Consider the following 13829-nt stretch of genomic DNA (forward strand, 5'->3'; position numbering starts at 1 on the left):
CTCAATATTTGGGCCTCCGTTTCCCCACGGAGGAGAACGGCCACGGCCGTAAGCCCAGCCCACCACTTTGGGGAGACCTGGAGAGTGGCAGGGGGAGGATATGCCTTCCTGCCAGCCACCAAAGGGTGGCAGAACCTGCCCAGCCCCCGCGTCCCAGCAGCCGGGACTGAGAAGGGTGGCCTGGTGTGTCCGATTCCACGTCCGCGCTCACGCGGGCTGTGTCTGTCCCTCTAAGCCCGCCAGCTTTGCGCCATGGGCAGGCCCCTGGCCGTATTGGCTGCGCTCTGGGCGCTAGGGGCTGCAGGAGACGCGGCGCTGCGCATCGGAGCTTTCAACATCCGGAGCTTCGGCGACAGCAAAGTGTCAGACCCGGCCTGCAGCGGCATCATCGCGCAAGTGAGGCTGGGGACCCTGGACGGGGTTGTAGCTGGGCTCCGCGGGCTAATTTGCCGCGCACACGTGACCCCGCACCTGCCGGCCCCTCCCCCAGATCCTGGCTGGCTATGACATCACGCTGGTGCAGGAGGTGCGGGACTCCGACCTGAGCGCTGTATCCGCGCTCATGGAGCTGATCAACAGGTATGGCGGGCAGGGCCCAACGTGGGCCCAGGTCTCCGAGCGATGCCTTGACGCCGGGCTTGGCCGGTGTCTCCGCAGCGTGTCCAGGCACGAGTACAGCTTCGTGAGCAGTAAGCCCCTGGGTCGGGACCAGTATAAGGAAACGTACCTGTTCGTCTACAGGTGAGGGGCGGGGATGCGGGGGAGGGGTGCGCAGGGCAGGAGGGGGCCCACTTGGGGCGCCCACCCACCCTCTACACCCAGGAAGGACACGGTGTCGGTCGTGGACACGTACCAGTACCTGGACCCGGAGGACGCCTTCAGTCGTGAACCTTTCGTGGTCAAGTTCTCGGCACCCGGGTCAGGTGAGGCCCCGCCCGTCCCGCAGGCCCCGCCCGTCCCGCTGGCCCCGCCCCAGCCCCTGACATCTACCTCCTGCAGCTGCCGAGGAGTTAGTGTTGATTCCGCTGCACGCGGCACCGCACCAAGCTGTAGCCGAGATCGACGCGCTCTACGATGTGTACCTGGACGTGATAGACAAGTGGGGCACCTACGTAAGCCCCTATGTCCGTGCGGCCCCGTCCTGCCCCACGGCCCAGGGTCCCGGAGGTGCGCCCTGGGGGTCGGCCACAAGCGTGAGGCTCTGCGCGCGCGGCCCCTCCCGCAGCCTCAGACCCAGTTCCGCGGTGCCCCACAGGACATGCTGTTTCTGGGCGACTTCAACGCCGACTGCAGCTACGTGCAGGCTCAGGACTGGCCGGCCATCGCCTGCGCAGCAGCGAGGTCTTCAAGTGGCTCATCCCGGACAGCGCCGACACCACGGTGGGCAAGTCAGACTGTGCTTACGACCGCATCGTGGTCTGTGGTGCCCGCCTGCGCAGCAGTCTGAAGCCCCAGTCGGCCGCCGTATACGACTTCCAGGAGGAATTTGGCCTGTACCAGGCTCAGGCGAGTGCTGGGCCCAGTAGGAGCAAGGCCCAACCTCAGTACACCTGGCGCTCCCCTCCCTGCACTGTTTCTAGAAAAGGCCCTTAAAGGTTCAGTTCTGGCTGAATGGAACAAATCTGGGATGGCAGTACAGGAAGCTCTTTACCTCCCCAGAGTGGGGTCCCGAGGCCATGCTCCCACTGAACTCGCACAGCTGGGATGGATAGCCCAGGCCTCGCTGGTCTGTTCCCCCACCCCCAGATGCAGTGGTTTGTGGACACCCAGTGGGCCCCTTCCTGGGGGGAGATGGGGCAGTTTTCTGGGGGTGGAGCCTGAGGGAGGACTGGCTGCTCAGCAGGGCCTCAGAGTTGGCCCCTTCTCCCTTCAGGCCCTGGCCATCAGTGACCATTTTCCTGTGGAGGTGACCCTCAAGTCCTACTGACAGCCCTGAACCCTGGCCAGGGCAGGCTGCCTGCAGACTCTGGCCACAAGGAGGAAACCCCACAGGGCTGCAGGGTAGGGTCAGCTGGGCCTGGACAAGTGATGGGACTACTCCGAGCCTGTTTCCCCATCGTGAAATGGGCCGCCACCACTACCTCATAAAGTTGTGAGAAGCACCTCGTAGAGCACTGGGCATACAGCTGAGCTCAATAAACAGCGAACCCTCAGCCAGGACCACACACACGTGTTGGCTCTGAAGCCTTCATGTCCTTTCTTAGGACTCAGCTCTTCTGGGGCACAAACCTTCGTCTTGCAGCCAAGCAGGTCCCCGGTCCCAACCCATTTAGGGGACAGGGACAGCCTGGCCTGCCCATTCCACATCCTGCTGGGAACTGACCACCTCCAGACCAGGCTGGCTCCAGAAGGCAGCTCCTGTGCTCACTGGCTGAAGCTCCCTGCTCGCTCTTTGTGCAAACTAAATGCTTTCAAGCACCTGTACTGAGTGCAGCTGGGGTAAGTGCTCACACAGGGTGTAGGGTGGATGTGCGAGGCCAACCTCCCAGTTTTCAGTGTTCCTCCTATGGCCCCGGTTCCCAGGCCTGCAGGCCACTCACAGGCACTTGTGTATGAGGGTCCTTTCCTACCCAGCACTGCAGTTGGCGGGGGGGAGGTCAAGAAGGCTGGCCCCCTGCAACCAGCCGGCTGGCGGCGCTGGGACATGTGGAGAGCCTCCTCAGTGGTGAGCAGGCAGGTTGGGTTAAGGTCCTGTCCACAGAACCTGAACAGCTCACAGTGGTTACAGCCCCTTCAAAGGTGCCTTCCTGGTAGCTTCTTCCTCAGGAGCCCTGGGCTGGGCAAGGACTCAGCAGGGAGGACAGTGGCCTGCACCCTGAGTAAACCCATCACCTGAGGATTGGGAACAAGTAGAACTGGGGTACACAGTGTAAATGACAGGGGCCTGATGAGGTTTCTGGTTTTCGAAGCGTCTCACCTTTGGCAGGATTTAACTGGCCTGAATTGTATGGGAGAGAAAAACCTTTGTTTCAAGAATCTGAACAAGCTTTTCTTGTTAGATCTTTCTAAAGTCAGATTTAGGACACCTGTGATGTAAAATGCCTCCCTCCTCCCTCTCCAAGTCACCCAATTTCTCTGAAATTTATACAGGCTTTCCATCCAAACAAAAAACCATGGCAGCCCAAGGGCTTTTCCCTTTTCCTTTTCTTGTGTGGCTTGCCAGGGCCCACAACTACCTGGCCTTATGCCTCCAGCAGTCAGGCATCCCACCAGCCAGGGATGGGAAACTCAAGGGCTTTATTCTGCTCTGGGAGAGGAGACACTCAACAGTGACATCGCTGAGGTCCAGAAGGGTGCCATCTACCACTTTATGATTCCCAAATCAAGACACTGCTTGCCAGCTGTGCCCATCTGCCCACCCGCCATGCACAAAGGGTACTCGTGAGTGGTAGCAGGCCTTAGGACTATGGCTACAAGGAACAGGCCTTTTAGGGAGATGAGCAAAACAAAGAGCTAAAAGTACGTTTAAATTGGAAAACACCTTCTTTAAATCCCTTGGAACCATAGGGCCCCCAGAAGGGTGCAAACGGCTAAAAACCCTGCATGGCAGCCCAGCCCTTAGCCTTTCTTTTGTTTGAGCTTTTCTAAGTACATCTGCAGGGACTTCTGGATGGAGTCTCTGGAGATGAAACTGACAAAGTTCTGGATGTCCGCGTCGCGCTGCTTCACCAGGCGATCTACCGTGGTCTTTCGCATCATGTTCTTGGTCAGCTGTCGAGCGTGATCTAAAGAAGATGGGTCCCACCTGTGAAAACCCATGCTCTTCTCTGGGACAGTGGTATTCCCAAGCTTTCCAAGGGAGTTCCAACTGAAACTCCGGTAGAAAACTTAGAAAATTCAAATGAGCAAAGAGAAGAAAATGAAAGCCACCTGTTCCCTACTGTCCGTCGATTTCCTTTAAAATCATACAGGATGATATTGTGAAAGTTGCCTTTTTAACCTGTTATTTTCCCTCAACTATATTGTCGGCAATATTTTCCATGTCACTACATACTCTTTTACAACATAATTAATGGCTGCACGGTATTCAGGCATTTGTCTGTGTCAGGCATTGGCAAACCTGGCCCCCCAGAGCTCAAGAGCCAAGAATGGTATTTACATTTTTATATAGATGGAAAAAATTTTAAAAGGGTAATATTTTGTGATACGTGAAAATTACATGAAATTCAGAATTCGGTGGCCTGGTTTTATTGGAACACAGACACGCTTGTTAGTTCACGTGCTCTAAGTCCGCCCTCCTGCTCTGGCGTTATGGCAGAGACCATGTGACCAACAAAGCCGAAAATCTCCCTGGCTCTTTACAGACAGCCTGCTGATCCCTGGTTTCTACCATAGTTGATATAAGCAGCCCTATTTCTTTTTTGGCCACATTGCATGTGGGATCTTAGTTCCCTGACCAGGGATCGAACCTGCACCCCCTGCAGTGGAAGCAGGCAGTCTTAACCACTGGACCACCAGAGAAGTCCCAAGCAGCCCTATTTCTATACACAGACACACAAGCTGTTTCCAGTTGTCTGTGTAGTGAGTTGAACAGTGGACCCCAAAAAAGTATCTGCAAGAGACCTTACTTGGAAAAAGGTCTTTGCAGGTGTAACTGAGATCATCTTGGATTCAGGGTGGGCCCTAAATCCAGGGACAGGTGTCCGTAAAAGGAGAGGGAGCTCTGAGATATAGAGACACACTGTGGGAGAAGGTCATGTGAAGACACAGCAGGGATGGGAGTGACGCAGCCACAGCCAAGGACACCTGGAGCCCCCAAAACTGAAAGAGGCAGGAAGGAGCCTCCCCCAGAGCCTCTGGCAGGAGCGAGGGCCTGCCCACACCGATTTTAGACTTCTGGCCTCCAGACTGAGAGAGAATGCATTTCCCTTGTTTTAAGCACCCCCCTGCCCCGCAACTCCCCCTCTTGTGGTAATTTGTTACATCAGCCTCAGGACACTAGGTCAGTCTGCTATTGTGAATGGCTCATTTGTGAATTGCTTGAGAACCTCCTGTCTCACCAGAAGCTCCAGGCTGGGGAGGGGACGGGGCTCTCTACTTGCCCACCGGTACCCACAGCTGTTGCCCCCCCCCCCGCCACGCCCCTCACCTGGAATGGCCATCCACCGGGCCATCACCGAGAGCGCTGTGCTCAGCACCTGGTCCTCAGGCACCACCTGGTCCACCAGGCCCACCTGGAGGGCCTCTGCTGGCAGAAAGAGCAACCCCAGCTGCAGGGCCTGCTCTGAGGCACGATGCCCAATGGTGTTCACAAGGGTGTCTTTGAACCTGGAAGCAGACACCCACTCACGGTGGGCTCAGGGCTCCCGGGGAATGGGGGTCGGGTGGGGGGGCGGTGGTGGGTTCAGCCCCGGGTCTGGTGGAGTGTGGGTGCAGCCCCCGGTCTTACCAGAAGGGGGCGACGATGCCCAGCAGGGTCTCGTTCAGCCCAATGAGGTACTTGGGGTTGTCAGCCAGGATCCGGTAGTCGCAGGTGAGGGAGATAAGGCAGCCTCCGGCCGGGCAGGCTCCCTACAGGGGAAGCAGGACCAACGGGCTCTGGGTGCTGCTGTGGCTGGTTCCGGTCATCTTCCAGAGACCCAGGGTCCCAAGGAAGGGCCTCAGGTGGCCGTGAGCTCTTGGGTGCTTCCAGCCCCCAGGATGCTGTACCAACACTGGGGGTGTGCGCACAAGGGGCTCCGGCTTGCCCATCAGCCTGAGGCCGCGGGCACTGGCAAGGTGGCCAGCGCTCAGGCCCAGAACACCCCCTCTTTTCTCACGCACATGTCAGGGCAGCAAGCGGCCTCTCCTCTCCTCCAGCAGGAGGTCCTCCGAGGCCCGACCTCACCCTGCCCTCATCTCATACATCCACTGCCCCAAACAGAGGCTGTCAGCGGCCACCACACCCCATGGAGTCTTCCTGACTCTGGCCATCCCTCCTCTCCACCCAGCTCAGGCCCTCCTGGCACCTCTCTGGCCTTAGCCCCACCCCTGCCTTCCCTAGGTTAGGCCAAAGTGATATTCCCAAAATGTAGATCTGATCCCACTTGCCCCCACCCTCATAACCCTCCTGCTGGACCACGTTGACCATGGGCCCTGGTTCCTGCCCCCACACTCACCCCCACCTCAGTGAGCAAGTCCCCCCCAGCCCCACCCCTTCACCTGGTCTGTAATGGCAAGCTGACCTGTGCACCTCTGAGGGTCTCCCGACTGCCCCCTGCCTCTCTGAGGGCTTTTTGAGGGCAGGGCCACATCCACACCCACCCTAAGGGCTGGCCCGCAGCGAGCCATGGAGGCCCCTCGGGAGCGGGGACACTCACGTTGATGGCGGCGATCAGCACCAGGTTGGATAGGTACAGCCGCAGCCACAGCTCCTGCACCGCCTTCCAGTACTCGGCGTAGTGGGCCGGGTTCTTCCCGCACATCTCTGTCAGGTCCAGGCCTGCGGAGAAGACCCTGGGGCAGTCCTGCGGAGGTGGGGGGGGGGGTGGGCAGGGGCCCCGTCAGAGTCTGCCCCACAGTGCCAACACAGCCCCAGGGCCCAGGGAGCCCACAGGTGCTCAAGAGACAGGGGAACTGAGGTCATGCTTGGGCAGCAGGATGCTGCCTCCAGAAGCCCAGAGCTGGGGGCTCCAGGGAGGCAGCCTGGACCTCCCTTGGACTCTGTTCCTTCTGCATCCTGGGATATTCTTCCCTTTCCAGCTTCAAACTGGAAGAAAAGGCAGCAGGGCCGGTGCTCCCCCAGGGACATAAACACACTGGACTCTGTGCATACCTCTGTACTCATCCTGGGCAGAGGAACTCAGGGGCGGGGGAGGACTCCTGACAGTCGGAGGGGACACATGTTCTGATGTACCCCAAAAGCAAACTGCAGACTCCGGTGCAGGCCAGAAGGAGCTGTCAGGACCCGGCCAGGGAAGGAGGGAGTGGTGAGCAGTCAAGAAGACAGACCTCGGGACTCCCCTGGTGGTCCAGTGGTTAAGAATCTGCCTTCCAGTGCAGGGGATGTGGGTTCGATCCCTGTCGGGGAACTAAGATCCCACAGGCCGCAGGCAACTAAGCCTGTGAACCGCAATGAAAGATCCCGCGTGCTGCAACTAAGACTCGACACAGCCAAAAGTAAATAAATAAAATAAAATGGTTTCTGTTTAAAAAAAAAAAAAAAGATGGACCAACTTATGTCATGGCTGCAGTCTAGTCATCATGCAGTTAGCTTTTTTTTAAAAAAAAGAAGACAGACCTCTACCCTGGGCTGTCACACGTGAGACATAAGCCTGGGGAAGGATCTGTAAGGCACGTGTGTCCTGTGTGGACGCCCCAGGCCCCAACACAGCCGCTGAAGTGGGGGTGGGGAGCGCAGACCAAGGCAGAAGGTGCTTCTGGGCATGGGCACCAGGTTCTGGGTGCTCTGTCAAGAATGCAGGCCAGGGGAGGGGCAGCTCCCCAGCCCTCACCCGAGAACACCGCACCTGGGGTTGCTGATCACTAACCAGCACTGGCCGCGGTCACCATGTGCTGCTGCAGCAACGACCGAACCCCCTCCCCTGCCTGCAGTGTCTGTGAGGAGGGGCAGCCACACTCGAAGTCCTCTACATCCTTATATTAAGCGACAAAAGCAAGTTGCAGTGCAGGGCATAGATGCAGCCCCGTGTTTCTCATATACACACATGCCTGTGTGTGCACTGATACCAGCAGGCTGGCCTTTTGTTTACGTGGAACGTGTTCCACTCCTGTCACTAAAAAGGCCCCACAGGGATGGAAAGACTGGCGCTGGGTACACCACGTCCTGCTGTCTCACAGGCCGAGCAGGGACCCGTGAGCCAGCGCCTGTTGGGGGTGGGACGGCAGGGGGATGGAGCTGCTCCTGCTCTGAAGATGTGGCAGGACTGATGTTCAGCTTTTCAGCCTTCCTCCTTAATCTCTTCCCACCATGAGCTCCTGGCTCCCCCCTCCTCACTGCCTCCCCAATTCATTTTCTCAGCACAGAAGCTGGAGGGGCTGACAGCACTTGCCCACAGTCCTGGCGCTGGAGGGAAGCAAAGGCAAAGAACTCTATTCTGGATGCGAGAGAAGCAAACACATTAATCCCAGCTGGGGATGGCCTCTGCCAGACAGATGAAAATGGATGTGGGTTGGCCTATTTCCGTGATTTCTGTGATTCAGCAACGTATCTGTAGTGGGCCGAACTGTGTCACCGAAGAAGACAAGGTCAAGTCCTCACCCCAGTACCTGAGAATGTGACCTTATTCAGAAATAGCATCTTTGCAGATGAGATCAAGTTAAGATGAGGCCGTACCGGAGTATGGGGGTCCTAAATCCTTTGACTGGTGTCCTTCTGAGGAGGATTCGGACACAGAGATAGGGCAGACAGCCACATGGAGACAAGTACAGGAACCCAGGGGCCCCCCGAAGCTGGCAGAAGCAAAGGATTCTCCCCCATGGCCTCTAGATGTGATTGGCCCTGTTGACACCTTGATTTTGAACCTGTGGCCTCCAGACCGTGAGGGAATACATTTCTGTTGTTCTGCCCCACTGCTACCCGTTGGTGGTCCTTCGTTAAGGTGGCCCCAACTAACACAAGTCCTTCCAAAACATTTGCTGAGGACCCACTTTGGGCCAGGCCTTGTGCTACGTACACAGGAGGAACTTGATACAGAACACGAGGCGCAGACACATTGCTGGAGGGGAGGACACTGTCACAAGGAGAACGCAGGCTCCGGAGGGACAAATGCTGGCTCCCTGTCCCCAGAGCACAGGGGCTGGGGGCCTGGACAAGCGACAGGTCTTCCCCTCTTTCGTTCTAAAGGTCCTATCTCTGGTGACACGCAATTCTCTCATTTTCAGAGCATAATAAAGAAAACGTCAGGCTATGAAATGACACCTTAAATGGAGTATTTTCAGGCATTATCCAGGGTGAAAAGTTCCTAGGCAATTTCAGCATCTCTAGGCAGGTTAGAAAGTTCCCTCAAATGATCTACACCCAGTATAAGTCCTACCCTTGGAGCAATAAGGTCATCTCACTCCCATGGGATGGGGCAAGGCTTGGCTCTGCAAACCCCAGCTTTACGGGACGCACTGGGTGCGTGCATCAGGCCAGCCCTTGAGGGTTCCCTGCTGGTCCGTGCCTCCAGCACAGTGATGGGTCCCCTCGTCAGAGGCAGCCAGGCTCTCCAGAGCTGCAACTCCAGGCCACCCCAGGACAACCTGAGGGTTTAAGGAAGCAGGTGCGAGCCCACAGTGGACCTTCCAAACCTTGGCCTAAAAGGTGCAGGAAGCAGGCTGTGACCGTCTGCTTCCTGCACCTTTAATGACGGCAGGGCCAAGGTGTTCCCATTGGTCTCTAGTATCGTGGCACTTAGCTTTGGGGGACGCTTATGCTGTCTGTGGCTCCTTCTAACTTGAAAGGTGACCCCAGTGCTCTTCCTGACCCAACAAAGTCCTGTTGTTACCAGCATTTGCTGGCTTGTAGGGGAAATGCTGCCGTTCCCATTCCCCTCGAGAATTCAGAAGGGAAAAGCCTGCCCTCTGAGACCTCAACTCTAGGACCTGCCCAGATGGGAATGGAGGGCACAGCTTTTGGGATGAGCACCGTCACTGGGGCTGGCCTGGGTAGGTCCCCAGGAAGCTGTTGTCAAGTTTGCACAGGGTCCACCCTTCGTGAGGTCGAATGGCCTCAAGGGTATCCTGCAGAAATGTCACCTGCCCTCACCTACATCCTGGCCCTGGGTGTGGAGGGCCGAGGCTTGCCCCAGGTCTGGCTCCACAACCGCATGACCTGGGAACTAAGGATCAGCCTCCTGCGGGAGAACCAGCTGCCCATGGCACGGCCCCCTCGAGCCCCCACACCCAGGACTACAAGCCCTGGAAGCCCTTTGTGGTGGCACCCACACCTGGGCCGCCTGGGTTTTCTCCACCATGTGAAGTGTGTAGGAGGGCTCCTGAGTCTGGACTTCGACCTGAGAACTTGGGGCCTTGGGGGAGCTAAGGAGCACCCACCGAAGTCAGGATGATGCCTCGGAAGGTCTTGTCATTCTCCAGCTTTTCCAGGCTGATAATGAACTCTGTCAGCAGCTCTAGGCTGAGGCTGTTCACTGGGGGGTTCTTGAACTTCATCACGGCGACCCCTAGTTTGAAAATGAAAAGGACAAAACTCATACCCAACATGGGAAAGGTACCCCCAACTACCCTGCACCCTCAACCAGGCCATGGGAAGCTACACAGATTTGGGGTTTTTTAAATTGAGGTGAGATTCATATACCTTATAAGAAAGGGAACCCTGTACCCATCAGCAGTTACCATTCTTCCTGTTCCAGCCCCTGGCAATCAGTAATCTCTTTCCTGTTCCTATGGATTTGCCAGTTGTGGACATTTCATATAAGTGGAATCATATGTGACCTTTTGTGTCTGTCTTCACTGTTTTCAAGGTTCATTTATGTAGTAGCATGTGTCAGTGCTTCATTCCTTCTTAAGATCAAATAACGTTCCATTAACTGTGTACAGCATGTTTTGCTTATCCAGTCACCTGCTGATGGACACTTGGGTTAGTTCCACCTTTTGGCCATTGTAATACTGCTGTGAACATTCATGTACAAATTTTTGTTGATCTTTTTCTCCCAGATGTAAGTCCTACATCCTCAGGGGAGTAAGAAATGGCCTTAGTTTCTTGAGTAAGTGAGCAAACACTAAACCAGATGTGCAAGGAGGAACGCCAGTGGGGGCCTCTGGTTCATGCTTGTTTAAGGATTGAGAGTAAGAATATCAGGGGTCAGATGTTCTTAAACACTCCATCTATTCATTTATACTGCCAGCAGCAGGGAAAGCAGGAGTGGTAGGGCCTGCCCTTGTGGACAGTGCAGCTGCTGGCCTGGGCCGGCTGGGGCCATCTGTTCTCACTGCCTGGCCCAAGGGCAGACCCCAAGGGCTTTAGAAATGCCACCGTTCACTTAGGGTACATCTCCCTGGTCAAGGCCTTGGAAATCTCTGGATAGTCAACACAAACCATTCTCTAGGAATGAGAATTAAGTCCTGAAGGCAAGGAGACTCTTTTGAGACCTATGATTTATGAGGAAGAGGTAATTATTAACTGGCTACAGGTATGTACATGTAAAAATAAGAAGCAATCAAAACTTTCAGAAGTGAGCTCCCCAAACTTGGTTCGGAGGTAAGTTTCTTTTTTCTTTTTTTATAATTTATTTATTTATTTTATTTTTGGCAGCATTGGGTCTTTGTTGCTGTGCGCAAGCTCTTCTCTAGTTGTGGCGAGCAGGGGCTACTCTTTGTTGCGGTGTGTCGGCTTCTCATTGCGGTGGCTTCTCTTGTTGCGGAGCATGGGCTCTAGACACATGGGCTTCAGTAGTTGTGGCACGTGGGCTCTAGAGCACAGGCTCAGAGTAGTTGTGGCACACAGGCTTAGTTGCTCCACAGCATGTGGGATCTTCCCAGACCAGGGATTGAACCCGTGTCCCCAGCATTGGCAGGCAAATGCTTAACCACTGAGTCACCAGGGAAGTCTCAAATGAAAACATTTAAAAAAGTACTTTTATTCCATTAATTCCTCCAAGCCTCAAGATGCCTGAAGGTTACCCAGGTCTGGCAGTGAGGACAGAACCAAGCCTGGCTTTCTGACCTCAAACTCAACCTTCTACCACGATAAGCCGGTGAAGCTAGCGAGTTCTTCCATGGTGGGGTGGGAAAGCACTTTGGTAAAAAATTGTCTCACTGATAATTTTTTTCTTACTTGTTTACATAAAAGAAAGTCTACCATTCAAACCATTTTTAAGTGTACAACTAAGTGGTATTAAGTATATTCACAATCTTGTGCAACCACCACCACCTACTTCAATACTTTAAAAATGTGTTTTATTCAAGTTCTGATATATTCAAATCTGTCACAGAAACAATCCTTTCAGAAACTCAGGTTTTTGTTGGACTTGTAGTTGGGCCCCTCATCACCTGGCTCGGGCAGCCCCCAACCCAGAGAGGAGCTAAACTAGAGAACTGAACCAAGGAACACGGTGGGTGCCCTGACAGCAGTCCAGGCACAGGCAGCGATGCACAACCTGTGCGTGTCTGGGGGGCTCTGGGGGGCTGAAACTGTAGCCCCTTTTGGGGAGGAGCTTGGCTCCCTGCCAAGCCAGAGTGGACTGGGGATGGGAGGCATCTTGAAAGGCTGAGGCCAGGAGCTGGGAGGTCATGAGACAGCTTGTCCTAAAATCTGACACTGCACGTCTCCGATGTCAAGCCTGCTCAGGACCCAGCTCTGAAGTGCCCTCTGGTAGAGAAAGCACTGGTTTCTCTTTCAAAAGTGCCTTTTCTATCTTTTTAAAATCCCCCTTGGAGACTTTTAGGAGGTGTTCTGATGGGAGTGGGTAGGAGTGACTTCACTGTGGCTCCTGGCTTTAATTAAAAAAATATCTGCTGGGTTCTGTGCCACTTGGGAGTATTAAGAAAAATTAAAATATTTTATTCTGAAATACTTCCAATTATTTTAGTTCCCAATTTAACAGCTAAGGAGCACATGCCCCAAACTTTAAAAACTGAAATATTTTTATCTTCATAATGAACTGGGGGGCGAAAACACCTAGACTGATGACCCTTAAGCTTTGAACTCAACAGAGACTGCCTTTAAAATTGGGCTTTATCCCGTGGCCTTTAGAAATTCGAGCGTTCTCCCGAGTCTGGATTCCAGGTCTGGGCCTGGAGCTGGGGGAGATCAAACGCACTGCCCAGTGAAGCCCGCTCTGCTGCCAGCGCCCCCCTCTTTCCCCACAGCCGGGCGGCCGGGCGCTCGGGCGACCGCGCTCCGGGCGCTTACCTGCGGCTGCGTCCGGCTCCACCAGCACCCGCTGGGTCCCGAAACGCCGCGCGCTGTCCACGCTGCCGGCCGTCGGCTCCGTCCGCCTGATGGTCGCGCCCCGGAGCAAGGCCCCTGCGGAGGGCAGCGCGAGGCCCGTTAGCCTGCCGCGCCCCTGCCCCCCTCCCCAGGCCCTTGCCCAACCCGGCCGCCGCCCCCAGTCACGCACACGGGCAGAGCAGGGCACGCGACAAGACGCGCGCTCCAGCCGCCAGCGCCATCTTGACCGCACTGGGTCGGGGTCGCGGCGCCGGGGTGTGGCCTTGCCGCCCGCCCCGCCCCCAGGGCCTAGGCCTCTCCTCCGGGAGGCGGGGGCTACTGCACCCGGCGAAGGCCGCGGTCGGAGGCCCGAGCGGGCGGAGCCTCGGGCTTAGCTGAGCAGGACGCTGGGGCTGCGGGGTGAAGGGTCGCCGATAGGGAAAACCGGACAGGCCAGACGCCGCACTCCCCACGACCTCCCCACGACTCGCAGCTGCGCCACCACGCAAAGATCGAGCCGCCCAGGCCCGGGACCACACGTAAGTCACGGAGTGTGCGAGTCCCGGAGAGGGTTGTGAACCGAGTGGTAGTCAGGGACTGTGGGGACCCCGGCAGCTTGCGGCCCCGCAGAGCCGTCAGCAGAGCTGTGGGCACTGGAAAGGATGCTAGAGGGGATGCTGATGGGGGCCAGTGTGAACTCCGCCCCTGCCTGTGGGGGGGACCAGGAATCTCAGCTGGTGGTTTAGCCACAGGCGTGGGGCAGCATAGCCTGGTGACTAAGAACTGACCCTTCACCTTCCCCAAGGGGTGAGGTGCTCTCACACCACTGTGGAACTGCAGTGCTCCCCACAAGGAAGGGGAAGGAGACATCTCGTGTTTGTATTTACTTGATCCTGCCTGAACACTGTTCTGACCATTCAGTTTGAACACTGGACACAGTAAGGGCCAAGGGCCAAGTACGGGGGGGGGGGGGGGGGCAACTGAGACTTGTTTTTGTAACATCTTAAGTGTTTTCAAT

The 13829-nt window shown here is 56.1% G+C and overlaps 2 protein-coding genes across 2 annotated transcripts; one reads left to right on the forward strand and one right to left on the reverse strand.

Annotated features, from left to right (window-relative positions):
- Nucleotides 1-124: 124 nt before the first annotated feature.
- On the forward strand, nucleotides 125-3252 carry DNASE1L2 (deoxyribonuclease 1 like 2). The gene is given in 8 exon segments (XM_060031545.1): nucleotides 125-396; nucleotides 491-579; nucleotides 658-741; nucleotides 823-982; nucleotides 984-1112; nucleotides 1256-1319; nucleotides 1322-1506; nucleotides 1874-3252. Coding segments are annotated over 8 exon segments (909 nt in total). The 5' UTR covers nucleotides 125-252; the 3' UTR covers nucleotides 1928-3252.
- A 32-nt stretch (nucleotides 3253-3284) lies between these two features.
- ECI1 (enoyl-CoA delta isomerase 1) lies at nucleotides 3285-13129 on the reverse strand. Its single transcript, XM_060031546.1, has 7 exons — nucleotides 13002-13129; nucleotides 12794-12907; nucleotides 9976-10103; nucleotides 6300-6446; nucleotides 5390-5511; nucleotides 5090-5268; nucleotides 3285-3725 (listed from the first exon to the last, which is right to left on the reverse strand). The coding sequence occupies exons 1-7, from the start codon at nucleotides 13051-13053 to the stop codon at nucleotides 3559-3561; spliced, it is 909 nt and encodes a 302-aa protein (XP_059887529.1). The 5' UTR covers nucleotides 13054-13129; the 3' UTR covers nucleotides 3285-3558.
- Nucleotides 13130-13829: the final 700 nt, after the last annotated feature.

This window comes from Delphinus delphis, chromosome 15, assembly GCF_949987515.2.
Source record: "Delphinus delphis chromosome 15, mDelDel1.2, whole genome shotgun sequence".
In the NCBI taxonomy this organism is placed as follows: domain Eukaryota; kingdom Metazoa; phylum Chordata; class Mammalia; order Artiodactyla; family Delphinidae; genus Delphinus; species Delphinus delphis.